General features: G+C 39.1%; 1 protein-coding gene across 1 annotated transcript in view; it reads right to left on the bottom strand.

The window, feature by feature from the left end:
• The window catches only part of CWF19L2 (CWF19 like cell cycle control factor 2), a 170641-nt gene that overhangs the window by 64104 nt on the left and 91951 nt on the right, over positions 1-14586 (bottom strand). The window contains exons 11-12 of the mRNA XM_005289979.5: positions 11122-11247; positions 9679-9816 (exon numbers count right to left, since the gene is read on the bottom strand). Coding sequence (XP_005290036.2) covers positions 9679-9816; positions 11122-11247 — 264 coding nt within the window. The remainder of the gene's footprint in view (positions 1-9678; positions 9817-11121; positions 11248-14586) is intronic.

Here is a 14586-nt window from a genome sequence, read left to right as displayed (position 1 = left end):
TAGTAGACACAGATTTTCAGAAAGTCTTTGACAAGGTCCCTCACAAAAGGCTCTTGAGCAAAGTAAGCTGTAATGGGATAAGAGGGAAGGTCCACTCATGGATCACTAACTGGTTAAAAGATACGAAACAAAGGGTAGGAACAAATGGTCAATATTCAGAATGGAGAAAGGTAAATAGTGGTGTCCCCCATAGGTCTGTACTGGGACCAGTACTGTTCAACATACTCATAAATGATTTGGAAAAAGGGGTACACAGTGAGGTGGCAACATTTGCAGATGATACAAAACTACTCAAGATAGTTAAGTTCAAAGCAGACTGCGAAGGGTTACAAAGGCATCTCACAAAACTGGGTGACTGGGCAACAAAATGGCAGATGAAATTCAATGTTCATCAATGCAAAATAAAGCATATTGGAAAACATAATCCCAACTATACATACAAAATGAGATGGGGTGTAAATTAGATGTTAATAATTAAGAAACAGATCTTGGCGTTGTCCTGGATAGTTCTTTGAAAACATCCACTCAATGTGCAGCGGCAGTCAAAAAAGCTAACAGAATGTTGGGAATCATTAGGAAAGGGATAGATAAAAAGACAGAAAATATCATATTGCCTCAATATAAATCCATGGTATGCCCACATCTTGAATGCTGTGTGCAGATGTGGTCACCCCATCTCAAAAAAGATATATTGGAATTGGAAAAGGGGCAGCAAAAATTATACAGAAAGGGGCAGCAAAAATTATTAGGAGTATGGAACAGCTTCCATAAGAGGAGAGATTAATAAGACTGAGACTTTTCAGCTTGGAAAAGAGACAACTAAGGGGGGGGGGATATGATAGAGGTCTATAAAATCATGATTGGTGTGAAGAAGGTAAATAAGGAGGTGTTATTTACTCCTTCTCATAACACGAGAACTAGGGGTCACCAAATAAAATTAATAAGCAGCAGGTTTAAAACAAACAAAAGTAAGTATTTCTTCACACAACGCATAGTCAACCTATGGAACTCTTTGCCAGAGGATGTTGTGAAGGTCAAGACTATAATAGGGTTCAAAAAAGAAGTAGATAAGTTCATGAAGGATAGGTCTATCAATGGCTAACAGCCAGGACGGGCAGGGGTGCAAAACCATGCTTTGAAGTGTCCCTAGCCTCCATTGCCAGAAACTGGGAATGGCAACAGGGGGTGGATCACTTGATGAGTACTTGTTCTGTTCATTTCCTCTGAAGCACCTGGCATTAGCCATTGTCAGAAGACAGGATATTAAGCTAGATGGACCAATGGTCCGACCCAGTATAGCCGTTCTTATGAGTATGCTTAACACAGTGGGCTATCTATAGAGGAGACAGCATAACCAAACACATTGATTTGGCAGATTCTTTCTGACAGGCAGTGTGGCTAAGCACAATGAGACTTGGGCCTGTCATACTGGGCTCTATTCACAGAATATGTAATCTCTCTCCCTGGGATATAAGGGTTTGCTCAATAAATAGGAAGTGGTAGGCAAGCTTAATAGAGGAACTGCTACTGTACCCCCGGTATGTGTGTGGGTATATTATATAATGCCTGTGTATTATAAATTACGCATATTTTAACATCTCGGCTGCAAGGGACAATTTATTTTATACCAATAGCCATGCCTAAGGAATAATGACAGACACTCGACAGCAGCACTTCAGCCTTATAAGATGAATGAAACTACTCAGAAGAGTTAAAGGGATGTTTTTCCTCCCTTCTAAGCAGGATATCATTTTTAGACTTTCAGCAATTTCCTTCTACTCCTCTTCTTGAGAATGATGGATTCCTTTTAGTGGATATATTTTCCATTTCTCTCTCAAATGAAAGCACAAAAGAGAAAGTAATTCTTAAGTGTCAATTTTGTGCAGTATATTATTAACTAAAACTGACAACAGGGGGTTTAGCTGCTAAATTTAAAATTCTACAGGACGAAAAAGAAATGCACTCTGCTGCATCCATTTACAATTGCTATCTTTGCTTTCTAAAGATTCACCTACAGAGCTCCCACACTGCAACACAAGATGGTCTAAAAGGACTATATCATCTTTATTTTTAACATTTTATTCATGTTTCAAGCTATGCAAAGTACACAAAGACTGCAGCACTCTGTACATCCACATCCAAACTTTCAGACTGTTCCCAAAGCTCATACACTAGCACTGTTATTGAAATAGCTGTGAACTGGAAGGCATTCTAAAAAATGGCATGCAAATTTAAAGGCACTTTAATGTCAGTTCCTTAATATCCAAACTCAGGTACACTCCTTCCTGTTCCTTAAGCGACAATATAAATTAGGTGTCACCTACATTTTGGGCAACTGAGAGCCAGACCCAATGTGCATAATATGAAGCGCAGAATACAACTTCATCTTTAAACGAGGTATAGCCAATGGAAAGTATAAGTTCCTAGCGTACAATGTTCTATCACATTGAAACACTTCTCTTTTTCTACAAGACCTAGCAAAGAGCAATCTGTAGGTTTCAAGAGAGTCACCCTGCTAACAGGCTCATGATGTAAGGCATGTTTGCTTAGTAGTATAAAAGAGAGAGCAGCCAGGTTTGAGACAAAGTCTATTGAAGTCAATGGGAGTCTATTTATTTCAATAGACTTTGGATCATACCCTCACGGAAGAAATGTAGGAAGATGATTAAAAGAGAGGAGACGCAGTAAGTCCAGATTTTTACAATATCATATAATCATAGAAGTGTAGGACTGGAAGGGACCTCGAGAGGTCATCTAGTCCAGTCCCCTGCACTCATAGCAGGGCTAAATTATTATCTAGACCATCCCTGACAGATGTTCGTCTAACCTACCCTTAAAAATCTCCAACCACAACCTCCCTAGGCATATAGCTTATGTGTATATCTTATTAGAAAGTTTAATGCCAAAAATGTTAAAGTAAAACACACTCCAACCATTGGCATAGTTTGACTTCTATATTTGGAGGGACAGAGGCAAGGCATGGAGGGAGGGCTCACAGGGTCACATTCTCCCCAGAGGCAACGTGTGTAGGGGGCACGTGGGATAACATGCTCACCCAGAAGTGACAGTGGGGGGCTGACGGGGCCATGAGATGCTTCCCGCCACTGCCCTGGCACTCCCGGCTCTGCGGCTGCTCCTGAGGAGCCAGGGCAGCAGTGAGGGAGCGCCTTGGGGAGCATCTCATGGCAGCCGGCCTCCGCGGGCGGAGGCCAGCTCTAGGGGGCATCTCTGGCAAGCGCCGGGCTCCTTGGGGGAAAGGCAAGAGCACATTAGGGGCACAGCTCGGAGCTGTGCTGCCCACCCCGTCTGGAGAGTGCCTAGGCATGAAGAAGCGATCCAGCTCAGGTTCCACAGCGTGAAGAGCTAGGGACCCGAGCGGGCCGGGTGGCTCCCACCAGCTTCCAGTCTGCCAGCTTCTGGCAGGAGGCAACAGTTTTCAAACTGTGGGGAGCATCCCCCTACAGGAGCAGGCCATGCAGTTTGAAAACCTATGTGCTAAATGGAAGGCAGAAATCTGGTGAGGCACAGAACCCCACATCCCCTTCCCCCACATGTGCTGTCTCCGGTTTGGGGAGACAATGCCCCCCATACTCCCTCCAATTTCCACCCCTGACTCCAATGTTTCCTTTCAGATCCCAAGATACATCTTTATACAAGGTGGAAAATTCTGAGAGGCCCGGTGGTAAATGGAAGAACACAGAAGTCTCATATTCTTAAGCATACAAAATGGAATAACCTATTTTCACAGATTTGGAGTACAATCAGTGGGTTTTTTAACGTTACATAATCCTGTCACCGGAAGTAGAAATAAATATTTTCTTTAGTTTTTCTTTTTTACATATATTTTGTTTTTTAAATGTCAGTCTTCCAAAATGCAGGAAATTACATATACTATTTCAAATTTTAACAGAAAAAGAATTGGAAATTATGGTTTCTTTAGATTGAAAACCAATCAAGTCTCTTTCCTGATAAATCTAAATGCCAACTTACATGGAATGGAGTGTTCCTGTAAGTCACATCACAATGATGAAGACTTCAGCAGGGATTCCATCAGGTCCAGATACCTTATTGTTCTTCATTTATTTGATGGCTTTCTGTACCTTGAGGAATGTTGGAGGGGTCTGAAGTCATCCTTGATAGGATATTGAGGAATTAAGTCAAAGATGCTTTCGTCAACAATGAAGTCACGATTCAGGTGGTCTTCGAAGTATTTCTTTCATCGTGCATTGATTGATTTGTTGTCCCTGAGGAGATTGGCTCCATCTCTGGACCTAAGGGGTGGTTAGCCCTTTAGTACTGGGCCCGTAGAGGGCTTTGGTGGCATTGAAGAACCTGTGCATGTCATAGGTGTCGCCGAGTTGTTGGTTCTCCTTTGCTTTATCCTCCCACCATTTGTTCTTCATTTCGCTTTTCTGCTTTGAATTGATGCCATTCAGCCAAGCACAGAAGGCCTTACGCTTACGGATCCGTTCTTGGATTTCCTGATCATTCTCGTCAAACTAGTCTTGGTGGTTCCTAGTTGAGAAGCCCAGTGTTCCTTCACATACAGCATGGATGACTGATCTGAGTGCTTTCCAATGATCTTCAGGGTTCTCCATCTCGGTTTTAGTATTCATCAGTTTCTTTGTAAGGCACTGCTGGAAAAGGTCATGTTTAGTTGGGGCCTTAAGACTCTCAAGGTTGATCTTCTGTCTGGCTGATTTCTTCCACATTTTTCATTTTGGTGCGAGTTTCATGGAAATGATGAAGCGGATAAGGCAATGGTCTGTCCAACAATCATCTGCACCAGTTACTACTTTGGTGATGTAAACATCTTCACGATCATGAGCATGGACAAACAGATGTCAGTGCTTAGATTGTGGGTGTTCCTTTCTCTCCCCCCCAAAAGTAGACGGAGAAGAACTGGCTCATCAGCTTCACGCTTTAATACTCAAGATTTGGAATTCAGAAGAAATCCCAGCTGATCTTAGGGATGCCATAATCATGACCTTCTTCAAGAAAGGAGACAAATCGGACTGTGAAAACTATCGAGGAATTGCCCTGTTGTTCACCTCCAGAAAGATTCTTGCCAGAATTCTGCTCAATCGGCTGCTCCCCTTGGCTGAAGAAATCCTCCCAGAATTGCAATGTGGATTCAGACCATCTTGGAGTACCATCAACATGATCTTCACTGCCCACCAACTTCAAGAAAAGTGTGAGTAACATCAACCTCTGTATATGGCCTTCAAACCTCACAAAAACATTCAACTCCATCAATCATGAAGCTCTGTGGAGAATGCTCCTTAAATTCACCAAAATTTGTTGCCATCCTCCAACTCCTCCATGACAACATGTCTGTGACGGTCGTCAGCAATGGATCTGAAAGGGATCCCTTCCTAGTCAAGACAGGAGTCAGTCAAGGCTGTGTCATCGCTCCAACCCTTTTCTCCATCCTCCTTGCTGTCATCCTCCTCCTCATTGCTGACAAGCTCCTCTCCAGAGTTGACATCCAATACAGAATGGTTGGCAAGCTCTTCAACCTCAATCGCCTCTGATCCAAGATAAAGACTATTACTAAATCATTCATTGAACTCCAACATGTGGATGACTCTTACATATATAAGTAGTCCCATGAACATGAAAATGAGCTACTCACACAAAGTTAAGAACTTTAGTATCTGTGAGATTGGGAATAAATATGGATTTAGGAATTAATTTTAGGCATCGAGGTTTTTAAATTTTGGCCAGCAGTTATAAGTACTCTATAAAATAAATTCCACTACCAGCTGACAAATACATTAACTGAAATCAGGATAAAAACATACACTAAAAAAATCTATGGGTCAGAGATAAGATTGTTGTGTTATGATGAAATATGCAGTTATTTAGACTGTGTTTAGTATAGCAGGTGGGAAATGGAGAGTTTATGATGTCCTTAACTATTCATTTGCTTACTTTTGTATGCTGGTATTTTGTAAATGATGCAATATGTAACTACACTTAATTAGCAAACTTAAATAGTGTTTGAAACCAAGTTTTTTGTTTTCTTCCCATTGACTTAACTGCAAGCAGAATCTGGTCTTTATCTTTTGAGTGTGCTGGTCGGAGACCAGAATCAAAATGTTTGTCAGAAGTCATGATAAAACACATCTGGATGAGACAACTCGTTTTCTAATGTTTTGATAATCTCTAGAAAAAGACTTCCGGACAGCTGGTCTTTCCTTATTCTTTCCTTCAGGCAGATGTTATTGCTTTTTAGATTTTTCCAACTGCTCACAAATCTTTTCCAAGTCTTGCCTGAAGGATTCCTCAAAGAAAGGACAACTTTACAGTTACATTAGAGGGTGTTGCACTTCCCTGCCAGATAAATGACAAAAGTCTTGTGTATGTTGCTGCCCAGTTCCACACTTGCAAGGCTTTCCAACACAAAGACTCCCTAATCCCACCCTCCTAACTCATGTACAAATCAGTGGTCTAACCATCCAGAATCAAAACCACCCTTTGAGAACCAGGTCTCTGAAAGCCTACAGAACACCCAGGACCATGCTTAATGATAGAACCTCTGTGAAGAGTAAGCATCCTGAACGTGGTATCCCTCTGTGTGAACTCTCCATGCCAGGCAGAAATCGTCCTTAGTTTGGAATCGGATAGGTTTTATTCTGCAACACAAACAGCCTATGAGGTGCAAACTCTTTGAATGGAGTCCAACATCCAACTGCAGTGCATAAGTCTCTGGTTGCTCTCTGATTACTGAGCCCTCAGGATCCACTAAGATTATCTAAGGGTACATCTACACTACAGGGGGGAGTCGATTTAAGATACGCAAATTCAGCTACGTGAATAGCGTAGCTGAATTCGACGTATCGCAGCCGACTTACCCCGTTGTGAGGACGGCGGCAAAATTGACTTCTGCGGCTTTCTGTCGGCGGCGCTTACTACCACCTCTGCTGGTGGAGTAAGAGCGCCGATTCGGGGATCGATTGTCGCGTCCCAACGGGACGCGATAAATCGATCCCTGAGAGGTTGATTTCTACCCGCCGATTCAGGCGGGTAGTATAGACCTAGCCTAAGGTTGGAGGTGTGCTTGACATCTATGACATGGTCCCTGTTGGAACATGAAAGCAAAGCAATTTTTCTTTTTCCTTCTTGGACTCTTGTACAAGAAAAGCAGGCTTTCAGGTAAGTTTCATGTCCAGCAGGGTTCTCCATTTGTCTTGCAGCAGAAAAACTGGCATCTGGGGTAGTTTACCATGAATCTTAGTGATTCTAGCACCTTGATGAATAGAATAGAGAGATATTCTTATCCTTGAGGAAATGGTAGCCATCATCCAATTAGAGGAACAAATGGTTCTTAAGTAGCCCTCTCAACTAATGCTCAGCATTTAATAAGCTCACACCTCACAGACACCAGACCAAACATTGATTTGGTTGTGCTATTCCTCTATCAGAAATCTGAGATATATCTAGTGGATGTTCTGTATTTCCTGTGTGCATATAAGTGCCCACTAGGTCCAGAGCACATAACCAGTCCATCCTCAAGTACAGGTAGAATTGCTGCCTGACACATAATCAGAACTTTTCTCTGACAACCAAGTGACTGAAGAGTGTGAGTTCCAGTCCTCCCCAATATTTTCTGTATCAGGAAGTACGTGAAATAAAACCTCTTCTGTCACTTGCCAAATGGTAAGGATTAAATCCCATTTTTGCCAAAAGGGTCTGGATTTCTTGCAGGTCCTCTTCCTGATACTGTTGTACTCAAGGTCATTATCAAATTTAACAAATTTTGCAACCATACTTGAAAATTATGAAGATAGGTGCCTAAGGAATCATCAGTAACAGAAGTCCCATATTCTTCCTCTTACAGGCAGATCTTTGGACTTCGATAGGCAGGCTGGATATGTGCTATTGAGCCTTTCAAAAACATGAAGCTTTTGTTGCATTTAGCTCTGTTGCCAAGGTCCCTCAGTCCTCTGCTGATACTGAGACTTTTAAATCTTATTTATCTTTCTCTGCTTCAATGGCCTTTCACGGCAATTTATTTCATGCAGCATATTCATTATGTTTTACACTAAATATTGCCAAACTGATGGACTTGAGGTTTATTATTTTTTTAAAAATAAATTGTTATAGTTCTGCATCACTGACCCATCAAAAGAACTTTTTCTATTAACACTTGTCAAAGTTATGAAGACTTCTCTTAGGTTAACCCAGCCCTATTCACGACAGAGGATAAATTTAACTTTCTTAACCTAGCCTAATAGGGACTTAGATTCTTGAGGTATGGTATTATCCCATCTGAAGGTTAAGTAGTACCTCCTACATGAACAGCACCAGTTCTTTAGTTTTATGTTCTCTTCATTTGTTAGTAAACCAAGTGTGTGTGTTTTATAATTGCTGTGCACTGAACTGATGGTTTTAAAGGTATTTCCACAATGGCTCTCAAATGGAACTAAACTTCCTGATCAGTATGCTAGATAATCAGTTTAGCACATATATCCAAGTTGGCTCCTTGATCCCATACTAATTATTTTACAGGTGTCTTCACTGAATTGCACTGGTCAGAATTTCATCAGTATCTCAGACTTGATATTATGGTCACTAAAAACTAGATGCTCTTTAATTTCTGCCTTATTTACTACACCAGACTCATTTCCCACTATTAGCTCCATGCACCATTACTTTTTTCCCACTACTGTTTTCTCACCAATATCTTGTAGCTAAAAGTCTACGGGGTGGGGGGTGGGGGGGGGGGAACCACACACACACTGGCCATTATATAATCCTACTTTATCTGCAAAAATCTCTCTTTGTTTAATCTTATCATCCTGTTCTAATGGTCTTTATCATCAGTCAATGCCCCCCATTTCTTTTTGTTTTTAAAAAAACCCTTAGCTTCAGTTAAAAAGGTCGCTGTTGCTGTGTCGGCATAAGCACCATCATTTTGCTGGCAATAGTCTGAAACTCATATTTCCACCCCACTTCCTTTACCTATCCTTTCTGAAAGTGATATTTGTAAACTCTACACACTAGGAATTTAACATCCTAATCAATGATTTAGCTTAACCAAGCTTTGCCTACTGCACCGCAGGACTCCAATTCATGGAAGTCACAGAATCCTATCTCATCAGTTTGAGCGTTACCCTATTTTGTTCTTCATGAAAAGATAGGTCTCCATCTCTACTCACTGTACTTGACGAAGAAGTAAAACACACCTAAATGCATTTACAGCTATAAGAAAGATTACACTAACATATACCTACCCCAGTAGACATTTGGAACATGGTACTAAAATATATTTAAAGCACTAAGGAAGGTAGCATACAATATTTGAGATGTTAATGCATAACATCCTTTATATGTGCAAATGTATTTCTAAAAGAAATCTTTTACAAGCCAAAACAACCACCATTCAGGACATGTGTACATGCCAAAATAAAATTTCATTTGAGTTATCAGGGTGCAAAGAAATCATCTTTACAAAATTCTTAATACGTGAAAAAAATTAATTCTTTCAAACGGCTGAACTAATTTTTACCCAGCTTTCAAAAAACAAAACAAAACAATCCACATCCAGGCTAATAACAAGAATAGGAAGATTAATCCCAAACAGTGATTTTTTAAAAGAAATTTGAAAATAAGGGTTTACAATGGAAATGCTATTTCAATCCTAAGTACAAATTCATTCACACTATGCCTTACCTTTGATGCCATTCGCATGAATAGTGAGTTTTGATCCTCTGCTGTTCTCATCTTTTCATTTTTGACCAAATCCTTCAGGCTCAGATCATCATCATCCTGAAAGTATCTGACCCTTTCTTTATCTATGTGAGTAGCACCCTGAAAATGGAGAGATTGAAAATGACTATTAATCTGGACTTCACTGGGACCAGGATTTCACTAAAAGGGTTTAAAGAGTTCAAGTGTTTAAGAAATGAACCATGGAAGTTAACTGAAAAAGCAAACAGTACATGAGAATGGGATGTTCCAAAGATATTCATAACTCAGATCAGTTTTTGAACTCCCAGGGAACTTTATGACCTGTGCCAGAAACAACAGTGGTCTCATGGAGAATTCATGCAAAGCTGATGTCTCTGTTGTGTGATGTCGCCATAGCTGGTGAAGCTCCATCCTAGTTCATACTAGATGTTTGTCCACAGCATCCTGATTTATACAATTGGTGGTATCTCTTCAGGAAAGGCTCAGGACTGAACACTGTAGATGGACACTGACATAAGTGGTGATGGTATTTTTCCAAAATGGATAACAATTCTTTCACCACACTCATTTGTCAAGTTGATCTGTCTTACTAGCCAAGGAATTACTTAATAAAGACGTGAATCCCCTGCTGCTCTCAGAAGCTCAAAACCCAAACTTAGAATCCTTCTGTGGATATTGAATGGGCTTTTACTAAAATGTCCCAGCCTGCAAGAATTAATTTTAAAAGTTATAGACATTTTTTGAAAAAGTAAAATGGAACTGAGTAGGAAACAGGAGCCCTCATTGCAATGAATATGACATAGACTAATAAACAGACACTGAGCCAGTATAATCATTTAATATTTACAATATAATATCACCCAGAGTGAGCTAGACATTGTACAGTGCTATAAGTAGACATGGCCGCTTCCCCAAAATGTACATAGGCCAATATTTTGCTCTACCGAAGAGGATGAAGATCCCCCTATTCATATGTCTTTTTCATTATTTAGTGTTTTGCTTCACATAACTACAAAATAGAACAAATAGCTTTTAGGACCTAGACAAGTTATCATCAAGGTATTTGGCTTGGTGTGAAAAGATGCTCTACTAATCTTTTTTGATTTAATATATATATTTACATGATTTATAAATAGTGTATTTTATTTGGCTAAGATATATTAATACCTTGAAAAGATTTAAAACATTTGGTTAAGTTTATATTTAAATAAATTCCCCATGAAAACTCTAAGGGGCAACACCACAACTTTAAAACAAAGCTATTTTTCACCATCTAGTTCATGTCACTATACTGAAAATTAACTCGTTTTCCCAGCTACCTACCTACTCTTTCGATAAATACATACACCAGTTATGCCCTCATAATAGTAAATTTACAAAGCAGTCTAAGAATTACATTCAATAAAGATGTTATATAAAGTGTACCATCTGTCTCTTTCGTCTTCCTCCTTTCGGCTCCAGTGGTTCTGCCATTGTGTTCACAGGCCATGCTCTTCCAGATTGATCTGTTCTGACAAGGATCACTTCATGGTCTTCTTGCAAGCTTGTAGCCTATGTCAGGTTTTAAAATAGGTTTTTAAAAATATGGTATAGGAATGGTAAAACAAAGCAAAAACATGGCAAGAGCAAATAAACTACTAAAATTCTGAAGCCTTAAGCATGTAACAGCTATTACTACTTGCTTAAAAATAATTTTGGAATAATACATAGTTCCTCTATCCTATACTCAAACAGGAACAAAGAATGACAAAATACTAGATCAGTGAAAAGAAGTGTTTTTCTCACAGAATCCAATGTAAAAAAAAAACCCTATTAAAAAGACTAGAGACGTAACCGTGATACCATCCAGAAAAACGATGATCTTAGTACTTTAACAGTCTATCAAACTAAATACAAAAACAGTAACAAAATACGTGTTCGCTAAAAGCCATCTTAAAAATTGTAAGATTCAGTAGCACATGGGCTGTTCCTGATGCTGCTGTGCCTTACTCACAGCTTATACAGTTTTACACACTTCATTAGATCAAAAGGATTTCAATTCCATTGTGTTAATGTTACAAGCCAAAATAAAAATGCACTAAAGATCATTACCATCTGACAGATGCTAGGTTACACAGCCAATTTTTCTTTACAGTTATGTTTGTCAGTAAAGATCTGTGGCTTTCCCCACAATATGAGGCTTGGAATTATTTAAATCTTGGCTATGTGATCTACAGCATTCATAAGAAATGCAACCCAGCCCAACACAGACATTTTTTTGTTTATCTAGGCCAATCGATGTTGTAAGGAAGCTACAGGGGCAGGAAAAATCATGACTGAATCATCAGGTAGTTTATGGGCTGAAATATTATGGTGATAGGAACTGGTATGAAACCCTAAGATAGGTATCAAGATTTAAATTGCAGTTGGGATAGCAGAAGGATTCCATTCCCCCACCCTCATGAAAAAAGATTTGATCCTATGGTTGGTTTATTCTTCTGCATAGCTTTCGGAATCACAAGCAGCATGGCTTCCAAACCCCACCCAGCCATGCTTGGAAGTACAGCCTCCTTCTTAGGTTGTTGATGGCAGAGGGATTTCATTTCATGCCATACCAACATTAAAGCTCAGATTGTCATCATCCATGAAGTGGACTTCTAGAACAAAGTGCAGGAATTTGCAGCTTTTTTAGGCAACTATACCAGTTTACCATACCAAAGTTCCCATGAAAGTCAAGGCCAAATCTCCTAACATACATCAAGCAGGACTTTATCCCAAGACTTCAGCTACATCAACTACTTCCAGTCATCTACCATTCAACTATGCAGGTCACAATATGCATGAGTGAGTGAGTGGGAGGCAGTTTCCAAAGGAGTCACTGAAACACACTTTTCTCTGGGAGACAATAGAGAGCAACTGAGAAGTCATGAACAGAATTTAGTGAGTGGTACACAATGCTGAAAATGAGACGATCCAAGTCTCTCTCAGATCATTAGTCATATTCCTGTGGGTGCTTCTGTTATTTTTGCATTTCCCCTCATCCCCTCAAACTGTGGTTCTATTCTGAAAAAGCAACTTTGTAAAAATGTCACTATAAAAATAGGGGGCAAGGTAGGTGAGGTAATATCTTAAGTTGGTCCAATAAAAGATGTTACTTCACCCACCCTGTCTCTCTAATATCCTGGAACCAACAAAGCTACAACATTGCAAACTAAAAAAAAAAAGGCACATTTATGTTGTCACGATGGATTTTCAATTCATATCAAATTTGCTTAATTTACCCAAAAAAAATTCAAACTGTCAGCCTTGCAAAATTATTGTGGAGTTTGACCCTCAAGTTATGTACTTTCTGGTTTGTGTATCACCAAAAAATAAGAATTTTCTGGGAAATACTGTACATCTTAGCCTTACCACAATGCTTTATATTGCAGATTAATTTCCTGTTTTTAAAGTAATTTTATATTGGTTTAAATAATTTTAGACACAAAGTAGCCTTTAAGCAGAACAAGATCTTGTATTAGCTGCATAGATCCTAAAATAGTGTTAAAATTGACAATATTGTGGTAAAATCCCCTGCACTGCTTTGAAATCTGAAGCTTGGGGTTTTGCTTTGTTTTTAATCATCAAACATCAGTAAGAAATCCTGAGTTTTGAGCAAAATGAACAGTCTATGTCCTGATATTTTGTAGTTCAACAAAGCACGAGACTGATTATATTTTTTAAGTGAGATACACTTATATGGATGCACAATCTTACCAGCTATTTCATTATCATCATCACCTGACAAAACATGGACAAAACAACATTACACAATACTGGGAAAGCAACGGCATGATGTATTTATTTTTCTCCTGACATACATCAAATATCCTTATAAGTAATACAAATGTTTATGGATTAGGACAGTCACTAATTGCTGTGCATGGCTATGCAACAAAATATCTGTTTCTTTAATTTGCTATACATCTGTTATTTAAACGAAAATGAAGACTAAAGGAACCCCTCTTTTACTTTAGTTTTCTCCAATAGTATCCGTGATACAACTATTTTATAATAATTAATACTGTTAAATCCTTGTGTCCCAAGACACATGCCAATATATTACAGAACTCGAAACTAGTTTGGGCTTTCCCAATTTTTTCACGTTCTTTTGACGCATTGGGGAAAAGAGGAAACCAGGCTAGATTGACTATTGGTCTGAAATGGTATGGCAATCTGTGTTACAACTTTGAAATGAGGCTAAAAAATGTGAAGTAAGGAATACTGAATATCTATTGTGTGTGCTGCCTCTAATCTCTGCTGCAGTGACATGGAAAGTCTATATTTTAATGGTAGAAAGATCTCATTTTGCAATATTATATCACAACAGCATTGCTAAAATCTATTTCACTAAAAAACTGAACATTTTTCATTTACATTTGTGAGTTAATCTAGTATTTAAAAAACAGAGATTAAGAGCAGTGGCTGGATTCCAAACAGATATAGGCTGTAAAAACCTTCCACATTCACCTGAATAGATATGATCATCTTGATACCCTAGATTCAAATGATATTCAGATTCAGAGGATGGGAGGTCCTGACATTGGATTAATCAAACATCTGAATTCAAATGTTGAACTATTTATACCAAAGCCCTCCCATGATGATCCCACTAACCGCAAAAAACTTTTTCTTTTGGCTTTAAGGTGTAGGGAGCTGTTTACCTAAGGACTTTCTCTTTATCTAAGAACTTCTCTCACACACTCTTGCCAACACACCGCAAAAAAAAAATGTGCAAAGAGTATAAATTTGTATTCAGGTAATATTTTAAATGAAATATCCCAATATTGAGGTAACAGTTGAACTTTCGAATCCCAATACCCTGGACCCCATCTCCCTACACGTTTCACTCCCCTATTGCTCAAATTAAGA

This window comes from Chrysemys picta, chromosome 1 (genome assembly GCF_011386835.1).
Source record: "Chrysemys picta bellii isolate R12L10 chromosome 1, ASM1138683v2, whole genome shotgun sequence".
In the NCBI taxonomy this organism is placed as follows: domain Eukaryota; kingdom Metazoa; phylum Chordata; order Testudines; family Emydidae; genus Chrysemys; species Chrysemys picta.
The sequence above is the reverse complement of the archived record's forward strand: the minus strand, read 5'-3'. Positions and strand labels throughout refer to the sequence as shown.